The sequence below is a fragment of the Podarcis pityusensis genome, assembly GCF_964106645.2.
Source record: "Podarcis pityusensis genome assembly, chromosome: 3".
Taxonomy (NCBI): Eukaryota; Metazoa; Chordata; class Lepidosauria; order Squamata; family Lacertidae; genus Podarcis; species Podarcis pityusensis.
Window position 1 is genome coordinate 58880179 of NC_138026.1, and position 23216 is coordinate 58903394.

The 23216-nt window shown below is 42.9% G+C and overlaps 1 protein-coding gene across 1 annotated transcript in view; it reads left to right on the forward strand.

Moving 5' to 3' along the window:
- ENPP3 (ectonucleotide pyrophosphatase/phosphodiesterase 3) overlaps nucleotides 1-23216 on the forward strand; it is a 54941-nt gene that overhangs the window by 9341 nt on the left and 22384 nt on the right. Inside the window, exons 2-13 of the mRNA XM_080999603.1 lie at nucleotides 2557-2629; nucleotides 6494-6554; nucleotides 10347-10444; nucleotides 11606-11685; nucleotides 13053-13172; nucleotides 14702-14811; nucleotides 15222-15287; nucleotides 15700-15772; nucleotides 16489-16597; nucleotides 17822-17950; nucleotides 18573-18604; nucleotides 19158-19285. Of these exons, the coding sequence (XP_080855729.1) occupies nucleotides 2557-2629; nucleotides 6494-6554; nucleotides 10347-10444; nucleotides 11606-11685; nucleotides 13053-13172; nucleotides 14702-14811; nucleotides 15222-15287; nucleotides 15700-15772; nucleotides 16489-16597; nucleotides 17822-17950; nucleotides 18573-18604; nucleotides 19158-19285 (1079 nt within the window). The remainder of the gene's footprint in view (nucleotides 1-2556; nucleotides 2630-6493; nucleotides 6555-10346; nucleotides 10445-11605; nucleotides 11686-13052; nucleotides 13173-14701; nucleotides 14812-15221; nucleotides 15288-15699; nucleotides 15773-16488; nucleotides 16598-17821; nucleotides 17951-18572; nucleotides 18605-19157; nucleotides 19286-23216) is intronic.

Here is a 23216-nt window from a genome sequence, read left to right on the forward strand (position 1 = left end):
GCACAGCAGCACAGCATTACAGTCCAAGTCATCCTGCATGCCATTCCTGTCCCTCTCCCCCAGCCTCCCAAGATGGTTCTGCCCTCCAGCAGCTCATGGAGGACTCCTCTTTGTTCTCTCTTCTTGTTACCAGTGCCCGCCTTACTCAAAAACACAAACTTCCTTCCTGTCACCTCACATCCCCCCTTCACTTTAGTAACCTCTGCTTTGTGCAGATCTGGGGGATTCCTCATGAGGTGATAGCAGCTGTCTATCGTTTCATAATGTTCTGTTTTGTTCTGCCCACCCTTTTGTCTGAAGCTGAGAGCTCAGTGAAGCATGCTGGACAGAGATGTCCTGGGCTGCTGGGCCATGCTGTCCCTGCTTATGCTGTTCCAAACAGTAGGTTTTGCAGCAGTGTCTTGGAGAATGTGGATTAACATAAGCTAATAAGGATCAGGCTGAATGTCCATTTCATCTGGCATCTTGTTTCCTACAATGCCCAAACAGATGCCCAATAGCAGGACTTGAGGACAATAGTTCCTCGCCAGTTCTGATATGTTTGCAGGGAGGCTAGACAATGTTGTCAAATCATTGAGCATTCATTCGGACTTGTTTCTGAGGAGGGTAGATGATGTTGTGTCAAGCAAGTGTTGTCAGTGCATTGCCCTGTCCTTTTCCATATTGCAAAAGGTCCCATCTTTGGGACATACAGTACAGGTTTGCTACGCATTGCCTCCCCATCAACTGTAACTGAGTAACCTGAATTTGCTGGTCCTCCAATCAGTCTGTTCAGCATCATGAGCAAGCTTTACACCAGACCATTTATGCTGGCTGTTTTGGGATTGGCTTGAGAGAGGAAGCATATCAGCAGAAGAACAAGCAGGCTTCAGAGCCAGTCACTCCATCATTGACCAGTGTCTGATTTTACACTGCTGCTGAGCTATAATCAGTGAGGTCAGAAGGAATCATAGTGTTGGAAGGGACCCCAATGGTCGTCAAGTTGGACCCCCTGCAATGCAGAAATCTCAACATGTGGTCCCCCTTTAGAGATTAGACTGCATGACTTCCAGTAGGGTTAAATTAAAAGCTACTCTCACATCTCAACAACATAGAACTACTTCTGTCAGTTTTAAACACTTAATTTGAGTGTTTAAACTATTATACTCACGCATGCGCAAACACACACACACACACACTTTGCCAGAAACAGAACCATTCCAAACACCCAAATGTATGTGTCACAATTTTTGTAAACAAAATCCTTCCACAATAGAATAGAATAGAATAGAACTCGCAACATATGAAAAACTTGCATACAAATGCAGACTTGCCATGGACAAATTAAATGATATTTGGAATCCATTCTTACAAATACTGTAATAGGTCAAGATCTGGTGAAGTACAATAACAACCCTGTAAAGTATACAGTTTTGGTTCCCCAGCCCCCACTTTATTTTCCCTTCTACACGGGTTTTGTTTCTTTTTTTCTTTTTCTCTCTTTTATTTACGCCTCACTATTTTTAGTGAGGACATGGGTGGTGCTGTGGGTTAAACCACAGAGCCTAGGGCTTGCCGATCAGAAGGTCGGCTGTTCGAATCCCTGCAACGGGGTGAGCTCCTGTTGCTTGGTGCCTGCTCCTGCCAACCTAGCAGTTTGAAAGCACGTCAAAGTGCAAGTAGATAAATAGGTACTGCTCCAGCAGGAAGGTAAACGGTGTTTGTGTGTGCTGCTCTGGTTCACCAGAAGTGGCTTAGTCATGCTGGCCACATGACCCAGAAGCTGTACGCCGGCTCCCTTGGCCAATAAAGCAAGATGAGCGCCACAACTCCAGAGTCATCCACGACTGGACCTAATGGTCAGGGGTCCCTTTACCTTTACTATTTTTAGTGCACATATAATTATGTACTTTTGAACTTTCAATAAAGATGTTTAAAATAATAATAATAACAAAAGGCAGAAATTCATTTTCTGTTGTGCTGTGCCCCTATGGCATCCATTTTATGATATGTCATGCCCCCATTTTGTGACTGGCACCCAGGCACTTTCTCAAAATTTCAAATGTGCCCACTGGCTCGAAGAACTGTAGACAGTGCTGTGCTAGATCACACCAATGACCTGAGTGACTGTAAGACAGCTCCCTTTGCTCCTAACCAAACAATCATTGTTGCATTCCAATTCTCTCAGCAATGAGATCTCCAGAAATTCAGTATGTTACTCTGGTTCTGTTTCCTGTGGAATGAAGTCATTGAAGCCTTCTTGACATTTTGTGATATATGGTTCATTTACGCACATTACACAGGCTGAGCAAAGGTAAAGATTTACAGCAGCTGCCACCCCAATGGACAGCCTGATAGGTTCCAGACCTTCACTGAGCTCTATGTGCTGCAGCTTTCAGGCTCAGCTCCATCTGACTTTAGCTGCAATTCCCAAACCCCTTGCTACTGTAGAGGCCCACATTTGAGAGAGAGAGAGAGAGAGATTGTTTCCATTCACGGGGAAGGACCGTTTGTTAACCACATATATGCAATATGCTTATTTTTATACTCTGTGACACATGTGCTATTTTGTAACAGGTTCTTCTAGTTTCTTTGGTGGCTGTATCCCTTGGACTAGGCTTGGTACTTGGACTAAGGAAAACACGAGAAGGTAATCTCACAATCTCAATTTACTAAAAGGGGGTCAAAAATGTCTTAGGTCTAGGGCAGGGCTCATGAGGCAAGGTGAGATGACTGCCTCAGGTGGCAGGATCCACAGTGGCAGCGGATCCTGATCTTCATTCCCCCTTTGTTCCTGATATAGATCTTCAACACCGCTTCTTCCCTGGTGGGGACGGAGGTACCATTTTGTCATTTGCCTCAGGTGCCACACTGTCTTGGGTCAGCCCTGTCCAGGGGATATGCTTCAAGTTTAGTTTTAAGTGAGATGATAAAACTTATGTCTGGGCTCAAGGGCAACCCAATACATTTGCTGCCTGAGGCAAAGACCAATATGGTGCCTGCTTCCCATTTCACGAGCAGAAGTCAACCAGATTGGTACTGAATCATACTTCAGTCATGGCAGCAGGTGCGTAGGTCAGGCCGTGTGGCAAACACAGCTCTGTCCTCCATCATATGGGAATGCCTGAGGGAAGCTCAGGGGAGAGGCCAGAGGGACTGTTGCCACTGCCTCCCCTCTGAATGCCAGCCACTGTGATTTCTATCCTTGCTCAGTCTTTGTTAGTGGTCTCCTATGGCTCAGATGCATGACTTGTATCTGCAAGAAGCCATGTATTCAGTAGTGTGGGCCCAATTTTGTGGGACTCACTTCCAGTTGAGATCAGACAGGCCTCATCCCTGCTGAACTTACAGCGCTTTCGGAATACTCCCCGCCCCCCAGCATATTTTTTATTTGAACTCTGATTTTATAGTTTTAACTCATTTTGAGTCTTATTGTATTGAGTCTGTTGTACACTGCTTACAAGACTGAAATTAAACAGTACACCAATGGTTGACATAAAATAAAATCAATCTGCCACCTAAGGCAGCTGACTCACTTGCCTAATGGTAGGTCAGACTCTGTTCAGGCTCTGCCACATCAAACATCTGGAGGGGTGTGTGTGTGTGTGTGTGTGTGTGTGTGTGTCATGACTGAATGTTCCTCTATACAAACCTTTCCCCCTTTGGCTTCTAGTTTTCAATTTGGATGGGGGGGGGGATATGAAGTAACAAAGGTTTGTTAAAACAGATTTAACTTTCAATGGATTGCATCCTCTATTTATACATAGAAATATGAATAGTGCTGGAAGTCTGTTAACATTTCTTTGTAACAAGGGAAGTAATTGATTTTGTACTTGTTTTCTAATTGGGCACAGAATTATAGGTGTCCATAGTTCAGAATGATCTGAAATGTTACAATTATATTAGAAAATCATTGCTGTTACCATTTGCCACAGGCAGGGAGATAAGGTGACATGAAAAGCTTTTCTTTCTTTCTTTAACTTTTATTTATGAAATTTTAACAGCTTTTATACACATACCATGCAGTATCCATCACTTATCTCTTTTCCTAAGATTTCCCGATCCATCTCTCTGTGGCATTTTTCTAGGGAAATCTTGATCTGTTGCATATCCTAATATTTCACCCATTATCATTTCAAGTCTTCCTTTTTGATGTTACCTGCTTCTCATATGTTAACTCCTACTTGTAGGTTAATTTGTATATTATACCCTCTAAGATAATCTCCAAAACACCTCCACTCTTCTCTTATCTTTAATTCGTCCTTATTCCTCAGTTTCATGGTCATGGTTACTAATTATATGTATTCTATCAATTTGTTCTGCCAAATTTCCCTTGTGGGGAAATTGCATTTCCACCCAAAAGCAACTGAAAGCTGCACAATAAATGCCCATGAAGCCTACATGAACCAGTCATAGAATGTTGTGTACCTAACATTGTGCCAAAGTAAAAGAAAAGTAAAAGGTTAGAAGAAATGAAGTAATATTTGAAATCTGAGCACACCCACATTCCAAAGTACTATAACAAAAAATATTTGATAATTCATGGATGAATGATTCTCCAGATATAATGAGAATATGAATTCCCAGCCTTCACTGATCTTAAAATATTTTTTGAACATCCTAGGAATTAAAGTTCACAACATTCCGTCTAATAATAAACTCAAGTGGTGAGTGCTGACTAGGTTTGAACAAGGACACAGCTGGGATAGGTGGTACAGCATGAGACTTTTAATATCAGGGTTATGGGTTCAACACCCACATTGGACAAAAGATTCCTGCCTTGGAGTAGATAACTCTTTTGGTACTTTCCAACTCTATGATTCTATCATCAACATGCTGATAGGAACCCTGAGGTTTACAAGGATAAAATATTTTTTTAAAAAACAACAACAGCTAAAGAGGCACCTGCTCCTTTAGTTATCCTTCCTCAACCTGTTGTTGGAGTCCAACACCCATCATGTCTCACCTAGCATGGCCAGTGATCAAGGATTGTTTAACCCCAAACACCTGGAGGTCACCAGATTGAGGCATACCTGCCATTGTTGTGGGGCAGGGATGGGGAACCTGTACCCCCGATGTTGGACTCTCATCAACCCTAGCCAGCATAAACAAATTTGGTTCAGACACTGCATAGTTAAACCAAGGAACTTGCTTGCTTAGCAGGTTCAGATAGCCAACTGGCTTTAAAAAGAGGATTAGACAAAATCATGGAGGATAAAGACTACCAGTGGCTACTAGCCACAATGGCTATGTTCTGCCTCCATGGTCATAGGGATTATGCTTCTGAATACCAGTATCTGGACACCGCAGGAGGGGAGAGTGCTGTTTTGTTCTTGCTTGTGGGCTTCTCATAGTCACCTAGTTGGGCATTGTGAGAAAATGATGCACTTGCAAAGGTGAACAGTTCCAAAAGCATTCTCATGCATAGCTAAGTATGTTTCCTGAAATGAGTATTATTGACCAAATGAAGCAGCTGCAATGCAATTGGAGAAAGCAACAGGTTCCATTATATCCCCACTCCCTAAATGCTTGTATTCCACAATACTTTTATTATCCTGGATACTGTTAAGATATGAACGGCTCAAGCAACCAAATTCATCCTCCATCCCTCCATTTTGCTTTTCCAATTGATGCACAACATTCTGTGACTCCAGGAAACTACTGAGCATGTGCAATCTTCACTGTGCCTTTAACTTACTTTATTCATTCATTCATTCATGCATGCATGCATGCATAGCTTGGGCTTTCTCTGTCTATTCGCTCTTGATGCCACCATCTTGTAATTCCATTCCCCCAACCTCTTCCACAAATATATTTAAAAGCGTATAGGATGTTAATCAGCCAAAGGTGTGGTTGGACCTCTCATGGAGGAGACACATGAAGAAGGGCCTCAGATGTTATTGCAGGGTCTGGGTCGGTTCATATGTACAGAGGCAGTCCTTGAGGCATTGCGATCCTGAGTTGTTTCAGGTTTTATAGGTCAAAACCAACACTTTGAATTGGGCCAGGAAACTAATTGGCAGCCAGTGCAGTTGGACCAGGATCGGTGTAATATGCTCTTGCCTTAGTAAGCAACCTGGTTGCTGAATTCTGCACCAGATGAAGTTTCTGAAATGTCTTCAGGGGTAGTCCTACATATGACACATTGCAGCAATCTACCCTAGAGGTTATCAGAGCATAGACAACAGTAATTAGGCTATCCCTATCCAGACAGCTGGGTCACCAACCAAAGATGGATGAAAAACACTCTGTGCCACTGAGGCCACTTGTGCCTCAAGAAGCTGCAAAGCATCTAGAAGTATCAACAAGCTACACACCCACTCCTTCAGATGGTATACAACCACATAAAGAATGGCTTCTACATATCTGGATGGGCTTGGCTAAACAATTTTTTAAAAAAGCATTTATGACATTCAAACAGGCTTTCACAAAGATCTGAGGTGAAGCTAAGAACTGACTCAGTTCTTTCTCTTTCATTCAAATGCATCTTTTTGTATGTTTTTTCCTCCTCCAGAAGAAACATCTTGGTTGAAGGAAAGTTGTACCTCTTCTAACACAGCTCAGTGTCCAGAAGGGTAAGATTAATGTATTCACAACTGTTCACTTAGGATGTCTGTATTTTTTGTGGTTTTGTTATGTAAATAAGCACACAGTTGTTTATTATTTATTGAGAACCATCATTCCAAGTTGATGTTAGTCACAGCTTAAAGGTAAAGGTAAAGGTACCCCTGACCATTAGGTCCACTCGTGGATGACTCTGCGGTTGCGGCGCTCATCTTGCTCTATAGGCCGAGGGAGCCGACGTTTGTCCGCAGACAGCTTCCGCGTCATGTGGCCAGCATGACTAAGCCACTTCTGGTGAACCTGAGCAGCACACAGAAATGCTGTTTACCTTCCCACCGGAGCGATACCTATTTATCTACTTGCACTTTGACGTGCTTTCAAACTGCTAGGTGGGCAGGAGCAGGGACGGAGCAATGGGAGCTCACCCCATCGCGGGGATTTGAACTGCCGACCTTCTGATCGGCAAGCCCAAGGCTCTGTGGTTTAGACCTCAGCGCCACCCGCATCCCTTAGTCACAGCTTAGAAGACCATATAAAACGTATGGGCTAGATCGTTCTGCAAGTTCGTGAATAATTACAGCAACTTCTGAGAAAAAGTTTAGTGCTGTACCCTAATGGTATTTTCAGATTTCCTTTTTCTTTTTACCTTACCACAGCATTGCCTCTGCTCTGCTATCCTGACAGCCTATTTTAACTGTGCACCACTGCAATTACCCTCTGTGTAACTGCTGCATAGGCATTCTTTCTCATTTCCTGCATTGCATTTGGAGAACACTTTCTCTGTTGCTGTGCTTTGAGCTGCCCAAACCTGCAACAAGAACATGCACTTCCTTCATCCTCCATCATGAGATCTTCTCGGGTATGTTCTGTGTACATGAGCCACAGAAACTCAGTCAAGCACTTGCGCTTGTCACATGAAACAGTTGTTTAGCAGAGCTCACTTGTATTTGGCACACACAGACATACACTACACTAAACACACACCATACACAGTTTTTACAAGTAGTCATCTCCCTCTGATCCCAGAGAGGGTTCTTGGGTTCAGAATTCTTGCTGCCCCAAAGTCCGCAGCAAGTCCTGACTTCAGCTGCTTCCAAAGTCCTTGTAGCTCTTCACAAAGTGTTCTGTTTTCTTCCATGATTCCAACCAGTCTCCACTGTTCAGATCTCCCACACTTTCCCAGCGCCGAACACTGCAACTTTCATTCCATATCTAGGTACAAATTCTGCCCAGCAACAGATATAAGACAGTTGCACTGTAGGGAATGAGTCAGCATTACCAACTCATGTGAAATTAACCCATTAAACATGTTCCTTAACAGATCCTCTGCTGGATCTTAGTCCTTTCCCTCTGCAGAAGGAATCTCTGAAACCCACTCTAAGGGGTTCTAAGGAGCACCTGTGCTCCTTTATGAAGTGCCTATAACCTACACTTCCAATTTGAAAAGACAGATGAGAATCCCATGAACCCTGGAAGACTTCATGCAGGTCTCTTTACAGAGCAATACAAATGTTCAGGTGTTTGGAACTCCATGGAGGGAAAAGTGACATTGGAAGGGGAAGTTGCATCAGAAAATTTGCACTTCCTCCCTCCTGTCCTTTCTCCATTCCAAATTGCCCCTCCATGAATTGCCCCTTCTTTGGAAGGAGCCACCAGGGTTTTTTTTGCTAGAGACATTAGCATGTTATGTGTAACTTGACCCTTAGTCTTAAGTACAGTCAGCTGACAGCTTTTCCTGCAAACACTAGCTATCTTGTTGTAGATAGTATCAGTACCTGATAGTGAATTTTATCTACTGGGGCAACCCCAAGCATGCTCTTTCTCAGCCGAGGCTTTGCACTGATGCTCAAAGCACACAAACATTGGAATAAGCTTCATTTTAAACTTGCTTTGGAATAAGTACGTGAAGAACTGCAGTATTTGAGGAAAGTCTGATTGGGCTCAGAAACAGAACACTCGTTATGAAAGATTAAAAGAAAAGTAAGTCAGGAGCAAAATAGTAATCCTGAAAAGCATTTGCAGAAAGATTAGGAGGTTCTGAATTTTAAACATGTATGTTTTATGCTAGGGTTTTTCAGGGGCTTTATAAATGCATAATTGACCCCTAAATCAATAGTTGCACTTTACATTGGTTCTCAACTTACTTTAATCATTTTCAGATCGGTTAATGAGTTATGAAATCATAAAGCAGTAGTAGATTATCATGCAGGGACCAACTGGTCAGGAGATTGCTTATAGTTCTGGCTTATCACCATGTATGATGTAAGTGTCTATGTGCATTGAGTCTTTGATCAATAGTCTTCCATAAAATCATAAATGTGTTTCTTACTTGTCCTATTTTGGCTGCCTTTGAAAAAGAACAGCAGAAGTGTTATGAAATGTCTACAGCAGGTTTTATAACACTCTACAGGTGACGCGGGTGGCGCTGTGGGTAAAACCTCAGTGCCTAGGACTTGCTGATCATATGGTCGGCGGTTCGAATCCCCGCGGCGGGATGAGCTCCTGTCATTTGGTCCCAGCTCCTGCCCCCCTAGCAGTTCGAAAGCACCCTTAAGTGCAAGTAGATAAATAGGTACCGCTTTATAGCGGGAAGGTAAACGGCGTTTCCGTGTGCTGCGCTGGTGCTGGCTCGCCAGCTGCAGCTTCGTCACGCTGGCCACGTGACCCGGAAGTGTCTTCGGACGGTGCTGGCTCATGGCCTCTTGAGCGAGATGAGCGTGCAACCCTAGAGTCGGACACGACTGGCCCGTACGGGCAGGGGTACCTTTACCTTTTTACAGGTGAGTTAGGGACTTCCTCCGCATGTGAATACAGGCTGTGGTGGATTGAGAGGACAAGACCAACAATGTGTCCAACAGTCAAGAAGGTGGTTTCTGCATGTGCTGTAGAGGGAAATGGGGAGCAGATAGGGCTTGTCCACCTGGGAAGGTAGCCCCTCTAGGAGAAGGAAAACTCTGATCCTAAATCTCCTCTGGCTTGTGGCTATACTCATTCGTAAGGAAATCCCAAGGAAAAATCTGTACCCACTGCTTTGCAGAGTATCTTAAGGAGAAGAAAAGGCTAAAGAGTAAAGCCTACACAAATCTGGAGTGGAGTCCTTGCAGCCACAGCAGGTGCTGTGATTCTCCAGCAGTTTGACTTCATCTTCAGAGGCGTTCTCCATTGTCTCTTGAGACAGACAGATGCCAATAGAGTTTCTTAACTTGTGGTCCATGGACCCCAGGAGGTTCATGGATGAGCTTCAGGAGGTCTGCAGCTTCCTACATTGGGAATGATGTACTTTCAGGGGTCTTTTCCCACACTTTTACTGGTCTTTGATTGAGGAGCTAGTCCATGGCAAGGCCCTCTTTTCCATACTATGCTGAAGTGGTTTTGGCAGCCAGAAGAACGTGACTTTCCCTCAATAGCCAGCCTTCCTTTTAGTTCCCCTGTGACCTAAAATCAATTCAGGGAACAATTCAACATCACACTCTTCTAAGTCTGCACACATTTAAGTTTGTGCAATGGGAAAAGACAAGGAGAGTTGTTCCATCTAGCAATGTACTGGAGGGTCCCCCTGACCTCCTGACCCAATTTTGGGGTGGTGGCAGGGAGAGGAGGGGGGAAGTCCCATTATACAAATGAAAGTCCTTGCACAGGGCTTCCACTGATGTGATTCATTACATGAATCCTGCCCGCAGTGTTTCTAACATTCATATTTGGACTGTCTAATCTTTGATTTTTTCAGGAAGATGGCAACTAATGTTTCTCAGCAAGCACCCAAATATCCTCCTGACTTTTGACTCTGTGTTCTTTACCTTCAGGTTCGATCTGCCACCGCTTATTCTTTTTTCAATGGATGGCTTCAGGGCAGAATACTTGGAAACTTGGGGCTATTTACTGCCAAATATTGGAAAGCTCAGTAAGTCACCTTGTTCTGAGGATGAATAATTTTTAAAAATTCATTCTGCAGAAAGAAATGTTTGAATTACTTGCATATAGGTATTGCTGCTAGTGTTGAAATTTAGCAGAGGGGGAGGAAAAAAGGGTCTCAGAGGAGGTGGATCAGGGAGTTGCTGCTTGAACTTTAAAGTGGGGTGACCTACTTTGCACTGTCAAAAAAGAAAGAAAAGCATCTTCCAAAAAAGAAGAAAAGGGGCACAGATTTGCATGAAATTTGGGTGCATACTGTGAATGTGCAGATTCAGATTTATATTAAATAAATAACTAAATAACTAAATAAAAATGCTACAGTTTAAATAGATCTGCAAGGTGAGTGAGCCTGCGTGCCTGCTCTGCCTGTCTGTTGCCCAGATGCAACTCTTGCAGCTTCAAGGCCCCTGCTGTCCTTCCTTGTTCCCTATCATGAAACCAGGCTGGACCAGACAGTCCCTCAAAGAGAGGGGATGTTCTATGTCATTTTCTAACCCCAGCCTCTCCCTGCTACTTTATTTATTATTGAGATTTATTATCCATCCTTCCGTCTGAAGACCCAGGGCTGGTTGCATAATATGACAGCATAAGGAAAACCGCAAGAAAAACAACAATGGAACATAATAATAAAAGCAGAGGCAAATCAGTGTGACACAACACAGGGAGTGGGAGAAGCATCTTCTCACCTCCACCCTTCACAAGCCTGAGCAAACAGGTGTGACTGACCTGCAAAAGCTATGCAGTGTCAGTCATTGCAAGATGCATCTTGCAGTCGAAAAGGGGGGGGGGATTAGACCCAGAGAAAAACGCCCACATTCTGGCTAACGGGAAATGTTCTATGAAAAGCATTTTTTACAAGCAGGGGCCTTGGGGAAGGGCTGTAGCTCTGTGGTAGAACATCACCTTTGCGCACAGAAGGTCCAAGGTTTAATCCCTACCATCTCCAGGAAGGAGTGAGAAAGACTCTGGAGAGCTCCAAATACCGTAGGCAATACTGAGCTAGATGGACCAATGATCTAACTCAGTGTAAGGCAGCTTCCTATGTTCCTAATAAGTTTTAAAAGAGGTGTGCCTGCTCTGTGTTTTGCATATATGTCATATTATGTCATGGTTATGATTTACTATATTTACAAAGCACCATTTGTTGCAGAAACATGTGGGACCCATTCAAAGTACATGAGAGCTGTTTATCCAACGAAAACCTTTGTAAACCACTATACTATTGTCACTGTAAGTACTTTTTGTGTGTACCTTTTTTGGTCGCCATTACTTCTGCTGTGTCGCTATTGTTTTAAAAGCTAGGTGCTTTATTTCATTTCTAAAAATGTTTCTATCCCACCTTTCTGCTCTTAACAAACACACAGTGAACAACATTAGATTCCCACCAAACTGTAATAATGATCTAACAAGAATCTAAAACAACAGCAAAGCAGAAGAAAGTAAACACCAGCTTCTTCATTCCCAAAAGGTCCACCTAAAGAAAACAGATTTGTTTTGGTACTACAATGATAGCCCATTTGATGAGAGGTGGAAGCAGGACATAGGAATATGTGTTTGGCACAGGCGATTGACGTCCCTCCTTATGGAAATTTCACTGCTGTGTCTCTAGAGCCTTAGACTGCATGCACAGCATACATTTAAAGCACACACACCAGGATTCCTGGGAATTATAGTTTCTTAAGGGTGCTGGGAATTGTAGCTACGTGAGCTTCCTAGGATTTTTGTGGGGGGGGGATGTCCTTTAAATGCAGGTGCATATACAGTCTAGGGCTTTAATTCTAAGCAGGCTTACTTTTTGTTGTTGAGTTGTTTAGTCATTTCCGACTCTTTGTGACCCCATGGACCAGAGCATGCCAGGCACTCCTGTCTTCTACTGCCTCCTGCAGTTTGGTTAAACTCATGTTCAAGAACACTGTCGAACCATCTTGTCCTCTGTCATCCCCTTCTTGTGCCCTCGATCTTTCCCAACATCGGGGTCTTTTCAAGGGAGTCTTCTATTCTCATGAGGTGGCTTACTAGTCATTTAGAAATCTGTAGTACAGACTTCTAAGGAAACATTCATAGGACTTCACAGTTAAAGCTCTCTTTTGCAAATTGATAGTTAGGAGCAAATAAGGGGTGATTAATCCATGCATGTATCAGGTAACAATCTTACTTCTGTTTGTTGAAACCAGAAGGTTGAAACCAAAAGTTGCTGCTAGGTAGAGTATTTCAGTTCAGCCAGCCAGCCAGCCATGCCCTTTTCTGTGATGTACCATTCCACCTCCTGTCTCACCCAGTTCCCCAGTCCTGTTGCCCCACTTATTCTGTCATGCTAGGCTGTTTTCGTGGCTTTCTCTCACCTTGGTTTGCTGTTTTTGCTTTAGTTCTAAAAACCTTCTGCAAGCCTGCTGACAGGTCCTTCTGGTGTTTCAAGAGTGCAGTTTTGGCTACACAGAGATGGGCAGTTGGACTGCTAAATTCATTGTTAGTGGACAATAAATGTTAAAAAGAAATCAGACATCGGGGTTGACATTAGCAGCATTAGCTTCTAGTGATGCGACCCAATGTACATAGCAAAACACAGAGTACACTCAGTTTGTGTTTTCTTTCCCCAGGGTTTGTACCCAGAATCCCATGGCATCATTGATAACAACATGTACGATGTAAAATTAAACCAGAACTTTTCGCTTTCTTCAGATACCAAGAATAATCCTGCATGGTGGGGTGGTCAACCTGTAAGTGCCATTTGCTGTTTCTCGATTTGCTCCCCACTTTACATGTGAATGAAGTGGACAGGTGGATAGACAGATAAAATTGCTTTCTCTCATACAGTGACTCCAAGTCGTTCTTGGAGGGACAAGCCCAGCAGGGGATACTGGGGAACTCCTGTTCAATGCCCTGGCCAGTGTGATGCCATAATTCGGCACCCCCTCCTCTCGTCTTCCATTCTACAACATAGTTGTGGTGCCCACTGTGGTACCCCAGAAGCTCTGTAACCAGTCACACTCTCCTAAATCTGCCTCTGCCCTGGTCATTGGCCTCCGGTATCCCTCCGGGTCCTATCCTGTCCCCATGCTATTTAACATTGACAGGAAGCTGCCCAGGGATTGGGGGTTCAGTGCCACCAATATGCAGATGACACCCAACTCTATCTCAATCTGAGGAAGCTGTTTCAGTGCTAAACCAGTGTGTGGTGTCAGTAATCGACTGGATGAGGATGTATCTATGCAAGATACAGGTTATCCTGATCAGTCAAAGGCTGACCAAGGATTAGGGATCCAATTTGTGCTGGATTGCATTACACTCAAGTTCACAACTTAGGTGCACTCCTGGATTCAAGCATGAGCCTAGATGCTCAGGTTTTAGTAGTGGCCAGCATTACATTAGCACATTTTAAAACTAGTGTGCCATCTGCACCCGTTCCTAAAGATGTCTGATCTGGCTACATGTCTTAGTTACATCCCATTTAGATTACAGTAACATGCTGTGTATGGGGATGCCTTTGGAAAGTGTTTGGAAGCTTCAGTCCAAAAGCCTGAGATGAGATTTCTGACTGGAGCTGGTTACAGGCAGAACAGACACTTCCTGTGACTACTTATCCATTTTCTGGCACAATTCCAAGTGCTGGTTATATTTGGCTTGGGTCCAGGCTATCTGAAGAACTGTATCTCCATATATGAGCTTGCCCAGGCTTTGAGATAAATCACTAAATGTGCCTTCTCTGCCACCGTCTCCTCCTCCTCTTCACCGCCTGATAGTTACCTTTGGGGACATTTGCGGGAGATACAAAAATGTATCAAATTGGGCAAGAAAAATAAAATGCTATTCCAAGGCTCTATGGTGGCATGGCTCTATGGTGCTTCTGAAGCCTTTCAACCAGCTTGCTTCACCTCAGACCATTCAGGTCCTGGATTGCCTCAGGCTCTGAGGTAGCTCAAGGGAATGTTTGCCTTTGATTCATCTGCCATTGGAGGGGAATGTGTAGACCTAGTAGCTCACTCACTCAAGGTCCACATAGGATAAAATAGTTTTGTTGAAATGATTGAGATTGAACCAACATTGCAACCCCTTAATGACAAGCAGTTCCCTAGCAAAGGTGCTTCTTCAAAAAAGACCTTGTATCTCACAGTTATTAGCATGATTTTAGCATGTTGATTGGGGTTCCCTCAAGACCTTGGGGCATGGAGAGTTTTAAATGAGTTTGTGCTATTAAAATGAAGATCTGTCTATGTTTCAGATACTGAATCTGTGTATCTTCTTGCAGATTTGGCATACAGCAATGTTTCAAGGGTTGAAAGCTGGCACCTACTATTGGCCTGGATCCGAGGCAAAAATCAATGGAACATACCCTAATATCTTTAAGGTGTACAACAAGTAAGTTGGAGTTTTTAAAAAAGATAAAGAAATTATTGTTGTTATATCCTACCTTTTCCCCTGACAGGGACTCAAGACATCTTACAGCTAAAATTTCATTTCATTCTATTTCTTTCTATTTCTATTCTTTCTCTCACATATTTTTTCGTTACAACATTCCTTTGAGGTAAGGAGGCTGAGAGGCTGTAATTGGCTCAAGGTGACAGGTGTATTTGTATATGCCGTATACACATACAGGGGGAACTTCCTCATGTAGAATAGAATGTCCCTATTTTCATGTGAGAAACGTTAGGGGGGCATGAAATCTAGACACCACAAGTTCCCTGTTCCTGGTATGCATCATTGTTCTGTTGCAGAATAAATTTCCCTGATGGCTAAATAATAACAATTATTATTATTATTCTTTGCAGGTCAGTTACATTTGAACAAAGAGTTACAGAGCTGCTGAAGTGGTTTGAACTCCCAAAATCTGAAAGGTAACGGTTTAGGAAGCTTTTGGCAGTGCTTTTGTTCTTGTGAAATGTTTGAAATGTTTATCAAGCCTATTTACTATATACTAAGGATCTTTTGCCAGGGTGTGTGTGTTTTCTGCAACCTTTCTTTTTACCTAGGTTTTATCTGGAGGGTTTTCAATATATGTCGTCTCTTTTTGGGCAGGGTGGGATTTGTTAGATCTGTCTCGATGTATTTTTTTGGTTCTTATTCTGTTTTGGTTAATATACTTCATTTTAATGTTCTGTACTACTTTTGTAAGGCACACATCCAGCTGGTGCTTTCTGTTCTAAAAAAAAGTTTAACCTCGTGGACATTTCTGCACCTTCCTTTGAGTGAAGGCTGGCCAAGATTCCTTTCCATGCGGTCACAATGCACTTTTCTTTTGAACTCTAGGCCTGATTTCTATACATTGTACATTGAGGAACCCGACTCAGCAGGACATGCATATGGACCAGATCATAGTGAAGTAAGTTTTTCTTTTTCCAATCCTATAAGCCATAAATAAACATGTAGGATACACAAACCACAGTCATGTGACACAGCTTGCAATGTGGTTAAGTTGAGCATCAGCTAGGAACTGATGAGATTCCTGCATCACAGAGGGTTGGACTAGATGACCCTCCGGGTCCCTTCTATGATTCTGTGAACTAACATATTTTACACAGCCCATCATCCAACCTCCTAACACACCAGAGGACCAGGCAGTAAGGGTGTAAGCAGACAAAGTGGATGTAAGCATCATAATCTAGTTATACTGGAGTGGGTTGGGGTTTTCCAACAGAAAACAAGTATGGGGATGAAAAAAATAGGCTACTCTCCCTCTACTCCATTGTCCTAATCAGGATTGGGGCTCTACGTGACTGTACCCGGAGAGCAGAACCTGGAGATTGTTACAGTATATTATAGTCCACTGTGCATCCTAAAAGGATTGTGTAATATTGATGATAATATACATCTTGTTCTGATTAACCCAATACACAAGAATCTCTGAATATGAATGAATTGATGTACTAAATGGGACTCCAGTTCAAAAATACCTTTAAAAACACCAGGAGGCAATAGAGAAAAAAAATTCAAAAGTATGCTTGTTCTGTTTTGTCCCATATTCTGTTATGGTATACTTGATCTTGAACACACTTTGAAGGGGAAACACTATTGAAATCTTTTCTCCTTTTGTTTTAGACGGGTAAAGCCTTACAAAAGGCAGATGAGACCCTGGGAATGTTAATGGAAGGTCTAAGACAAAGAAAATTGGACAATTGTGTCAATATCATACTTGTGGCTGATCATGGTATGACTGTTTTGTTCTTCCATCATTAGGTGCTATCATTAGGCAGGGTGAGGCAACCACCTCAGGCAACAGATGCCTGAGGAGGGAAGGATGGCAAGATGTGTTCAGAGGACAGAGCTGTATGTGCCTTGTGGTCTGCCTGAACCCCCTAACCTTAGTCTACAGCTCACAGGGGTGCTGGGGGATGCTGTCCCATCACTAGTGTTGAAGTAAGATTCTCATCTGGTTGGCTGCTCAGGGAATGGGCGGGGTGAGCAGGACGTTATCCTGCCCTTTGCCTCAGTCAACAAAATATCTTGGGCCAGCCCCTTTTGTGTCTCAGTATAGAGCTTTATTGATCTTGCAAACTAATAATAAAAGTGGTTTTCCCAGCCACTTTGAGCTGCTCCCAACAGAATATTAAAACAGAATAAAACATCAAAGTTTAAAATCTTCTCTAACAGGGCTCCCTTCCGATGTCTTGTAAAAGTCAGATAGTTGTTTATTTCCTTGACATCAGATGGGAAGGCGTGCCACGGGACAGGCACCACCACTGAGAAGGCCCTCTGCCTGGTTCCCTGTAACCTCACTTCTCACTGTGAGGGAACCGCCAGAAGGCCCTCGGCACTGGATCTCAGTGTCCGGGCTGAATGATGGGGGTGGAAATGCTCATTCAGGAATACTGGACCAAGGATGTTTAGGGCTTTAAAGGTCAGCACCAACACTTTGAATTGTGCTCGGAAACGTACTGGAAGCCAATGTAGGTCTTTCAGGACTGGTGTTGTTGTCACGGTCCGGTCTACGGGCGATCAAATTCCCAGCTGAGGACTTCGGGACCGGGGGCAAGATGGTGTGGTGGGAGCAGGAACGAGAGTCCAGAGGGTCGAGAAGCAAGGAGTCATGAAGTCAAGGGTCCAAGGGTCAAGAAGCAGGGAGTCAGGAAGCCAAGGTCTGAGGATCAAGAAGCCAAACGCAGCAAGGCAGGAAACGTGTTGCTGTGGCAAAGAGCCAAAGGGAAATGCTGACCTTACATCCCTTCCCGGCTCTTGCCACCAGGTGCAGTGAGTTACCAAGTGGCCTCACCTGCACCTTGCCTCTCCAGAACAAACTTAGGAAGGCCCCAGTCCTGCGAAGCCCTACTGGTCACAGGGCCTGGCTCCTGCACGTACCCCTGATAGTTGTATGGTCTTGGCGGCCACTCCCAATATTTGTTGAATAGTTTAACCATCTCTTTTCTTTCCTTAGGCATGGATCAGACATTATGTGAGAAGATGGAATTCATGACAGATTATTTTGAGGACGTTAATTTTTATATGTACGAAGGACCGGCACCTCGTATTCGATCAAGGAATATTCCAAAAGACTTCTTTTCATGTAAGCGTTGGACATAGGATGATAGATCCATAGAATTAGAGAGCTGGGAGGGATCTTGGGCTTGCAGACCATCTAGCACAAACCCCTGCTCAGAACAGGAAATCTAGAGCATCCTCAGCAGATGGCTGTCCATCCATTGCTGAAAAGACCAAAAGGAGTGAGGGAGAACTCAACATCCCTCTGGGTCATCCTTTGACAACCCAGTACCCTTCAGATGTTATGTGCTACAATTCCCATCAGCCCTGTAGCGTAACTGCCAGTTAGCTGAAATCCACTCTGCCAATGCTGCTTTCTGGATGCAGCCCAACAGATAGGACTGGAACCAACTGTAGCACAGTTCCCCCAGCTCCCATTTCATGGCATCAGTCCAGGAGGATACCATGGTCAATGGTACCAGAAGCTGCAGAGAAATCAAGGAGCAGAAGCAAAGTCACGCTTGCTCACCCCACTCCTTGTAAAAGTCACCCATCAGGGCAAAAAAGCATGACCCAGTCCCACAGCCGAGCTTGAACCCAGATTGGGTTCTTAAATTCTTACAAAATGTCAAAACGGATTAAAGGGGTTGGATAATTATATGTAATTTTGAATCCAGAGTCTAATGTTTTGATTTTTCCCCAAACAGTTGATTCAGCAGGCATTGTTAAAAATCTTACGGTGAGTAAGCATTTAATCTCTCATTTTCCTTGTAGCTTTAGTAAGAAAACAGCAAGTATATTATTATTATTATTATTATTATTAACAGTACATTTGTATATTGTACATTGTCAACTGCCCTGAGATCTATGGATGAAGGGGGCTTCATCCATAGATTTCAGGGCAGTTCACAGTGTAGTTGAAGCATTTTTTTCCCAAAGTGTAATTTCTGCAGTAGACTCATGTTGTTTTCTTTGGCAGATGTGCTACATGTAACCTATATCAATATATAGATCACAGTTTTTTATAGGGGTTAGGATAAATAATTTTAAATGTGCAAATACTGGTATATATCAATTAAGGTAGCATCCTAACTTTGTTCTGTGGAACACAGCCATGAATTTCTGTTAGGAAAATCAGCACACTGCCATCGGTAAGAACTTTTGTGACTCCTGTCTGGTGTTTTCATGAAGGAATTACAGCATACCCTTTCTTCTCTGTGGTTAGAAGTATCTATTTGTGTCTTTGTGTTCTACAATGTGAAGATCTCACAAGTTCACTTTTCCAATTTTAGTGCCGAAAGCCCACACAGCACCTCAAAGCCTACTTGACTCCAAATTTGCCAAAGCGATTGCACTACGTTAACAATATCCGTATTGACAAAGTTCACCTTATGATGCAGCGGCAGTGGTTGGGTGTGAGGTATGGTACTGATGGTGACCTTATCATCATCATCATCATCATCATCATCATCATTTCTATACCATTTTATATTTTTAAGAAAAATCTCAAAGCGGTTTACAGCATATTAATACATCCAGAATCAAACATTTCTGAAGAAAGTCAAATATAAAGTATACAGTCAAAGCAACATAATTAACAGAAAACTAAAATGTTATCTTAAAGATTTCAAAATAAAACATTACAAAGGAGGTCAACTACAGAATACATATTTAACACTAACAAAGTTAACATTAAAACATTTAAAAAAACTACACATTGCTAAGTGAAGTCAAATATAAAATGCACATTTAAAACAGCATAATTAACAAGAGAATAAAATATTACCATAAGCATGACACAGCTGTTTGGCAGGCACAAAAAGATGGGCCAAAAGCATCTAATAATTAAGGTTTGTTGTCAGGCATAGCGATGTCCCTCCAGTCTCACTAGGAGTCTCTTTGGTAGGGCTGGGTGAGTCTGGGCCCCACCCCCTAGGCAGGTGGACTCTGCGCCAGGGCAGGTGCTTTATCTATTCATTCAGATTATACCCTTTTTTTATATAAAATGTTCTGAGCGGTTTATAAAAAAATATTTTAAAAGGGTAGAAACACACCAAAGAAAAAAGAGTTTCTTCCTGGCACCTACTTGCAGGGAGAGTGTGCAAGTTTCCCAGCAGCCCTTCTTCTCACTGTGACAGAGACCAGTTCATTTTTTGTCTCTTAGGCCTAGAACTTCATATCTTGTCACCCCAGTGTGCCTCAGTTCCTCAGGCTCCCTTCCTGCAAAAGTGAGCTCAGGTACTGAGATCTTTTCCTTTTCATTCAGCCAGGCTTTGTTCCGCTGCCAGGTGAATACCATTTCATTCAGCCAGCCAGTGTGAACTGCTTCTAGTTTGGCTGTTTTTTCTGCTCTGCAATTCTATTCTTTTAGTTTATTTTTTTCAGTTTGATTGTTGGGAATATCTCTGTAAGTCACCTTGTGAATATTAACTTTCTAAATAAATGTAAAATTACATAATCAAATCAAAACAGAAACTCACAAAATTCCATATTAATGAACCTCTTGAGAATTACACTGACTTCCACTGAACTGACGTAGTTGTCTCATCATGTCATTGAAGTTTCGCAACTCCTGAGAATGTAGATTTCCTTCATTAATATTTCCAAAGAAATAAAATGATAAATGCAATCATAGGGCCATGTGACCTGACATCTGGACATTTCAGCTTAGTTTTGTCAGAATGCAGTTAGGATAAGCCAAACCATGTCAAATCCCAGAGGGCCCGTCCCATCTGGATTTTGCAAGTACAGTGGTACCTTAGTTCTCAAACTTAATCTGTTCCGGAAGTCCATTTCAAAACCAAAGCGTTCCAAAACCAAGGTGCACTTTCCCATAGAAAGTAATGCAAAACAGATTAATGCATTCCACACTTTCAAAAACAATCCCTAAGAGAGCAATTTAACATGAATTTTACTCTCTGATGAGACCATCAATCCACAAAATGAAAGCAATAAAGAATGTACTGCAGTCACATAATCAGTCAGTCAGTCAGTCAGTAGCTGAATTGGGTTCCATACAGTCACAAAAACAAACAAAAAGAGCCACAAAAACAAAAACACAAAATAAATAGCAAAAATGGACAGACCTCAGCGTAACACTCAAAATGGTTCAGCTTCCGAAAAAAGTTCACAAACCAGAACACTTGCTTCCGGGTTTGCAGTGTTTGGGTTCCAAGTTGTTTGAGTACCAAGGAATTTGAGAACCAAGGTACAGTACCACTGTATATTTGTGAATGGAAGTTTTTAGTCAAACTGCTGATGAAACTTCTGATCAAGGCAGAATGCAGACATTTCTGTGTAAAGACAGCAGACTCATCAATACCAGTTGCTGGGGATCAGTAACAGAAGAAGGCTATTGAGTTCATTGCTCTGCTTGTGCATAGTCAGAAGTATCCTGCTGGCTACTACCTTTGGAATACGAATAATCCTGAAAGGCAGAGAAGGGGAACTTGTGGCCCTAGCAGCAGCCAACATGGCCAATGGCTCAGGAATGAGAGTTGCTGTAGTCTAGAAGGGCACAGGTCTGGAAGGGCACAGGCTCCCCATTCCTTCTGCATGGCAACACCCATGTCTTTATTTCACAATCCTTGAGGAACACTGTGATTCCTCCATCTTCCTGCATTAGATCCTAACACTTGCGGGCCTTTTAGATTTTAAAATCAGGTGCAGACGTCCGTCCCCACCACTGCTTTCTACACAATTGTACTGATCTCTTGACATCTAATGCAGTTTGAATTTACAATAGCCACACAATTCTAGGAGCGGGGAATAATTTGTTTTGGCATGTGTTCATTGTTCAACCTTGCATATGAAGAATTTCCAAAGTATCAAAAGTGCTTACAAATATTGGGTGTGGGTGTGTTGGAGTTATGTGCTGAAGTTACTCCAAATCGTTACAAAAGATAATTGAGTCAACATAAAATATTTCCAGTAAATGACTCCTGTAGTTTGGCAGTCTTGTTTATTCCGTCTTGCCTTCCAAAAGTCACAGCAGTGAGTAAGCAAAAAATTTCCAGGCAAATGCAGTCATTGTTAGTCAAAATATTGTAAAATTTCTTTTATGGCTCAAAGGAAAGGAGGAAAAGGTGTAAAAAAGGAAATAAAAGAAATAGTTCTGAAATATGTAAATGAACTACACATTTATAAAGCTAAATAATTTTTATACAACAATTTCCAAGACGATTATGAGCAACTCTGTGTTTGATCTTGTTGTCATTTTGCTGTAGTTACCCCTTCGTTGCCGTAGTGTTTTCCGCCACAAACACATACATCCCCTTTCACACCCATCCACATGTGCTTGGGAGCTGGAGTTGGTCCTTGGCTCCCTGACATGTGTCCTTGAGATATAAAGATGAGCATCTTTGGTTCTCACTCTTCCTCTTTGCTACTCAGAACCCAGTTGCAACTCTGGTATGCAGACATCTTAGCTGCACCAAGTGTGGAGCCACTCCAAAATACAACACTTCCCTGACACACTTAAGGTAAAGGTAAAGGTACCCCTGCCCGTACGGGCCAGTCTTGCCAGACTCTAGGGTTGTGCGCTCATCTCACTCTATAGGCCGGGAGCCAGCGCTGTCCGCAGACACTTCCGGGTCATGTGGCCAGCGTGACAAGCTGCATCTGGCGAGCCAGCGCAGCACACGGAACGCCGTTTACCTTCCCGCTAGTAAGCGGTCCCTATTTATCTACTTGCACCCGGGGGTGCTTTCGAACTGCTAGGTTGGCAGGCGCTGGGACCGAACGACGGGAGCGCACCCTGCTGCAGGGATTCGAACCGCCGACCATGCAATTGGCAAGTCCTAGGCGCTGAGGTTTTACCCACAGCACCACCCGCGTCCCATCCCTGACACACTTACTAATGGCGTAAGATGTGAAGAGTGCTACTGTTTTATTTGAATTTGTCTCCACATTTCAATGTTGATAGTTTCTAAGGCAGATGGCAAGTTTAAAACACAAATAAAAACAGGAAAAAAGCAGGAAAATAATACGAGGACATAGCACCAGATGAGCATCTCTGGTGAGAGTTCCATATGTTTGCTGCTGCTTTAGTATCATTTTATCTTGGTTAGGTCTTTCTTCTTCCTAGAATAATACCATCCAATCAGAAACCATGCCGTTAGTGAATGTGATGATGCCGCAGTGCTATTTGGCTGTGGGAATATATCATTGAGATCAAATTAATCCCATTCAGGGGACAGTAACTTCCTGAATAGGTAAAGTATTTTCATACAATCACCCTTTCGAAGCAGAATTATTGACAAAAATTGCTGAAGGGAGTGCCTTTTGACATTGATTGCAAAAATAGCCTCTCTCTAGAGTCAGCTCTTATTTGAAATAATATTTCTTGTTGA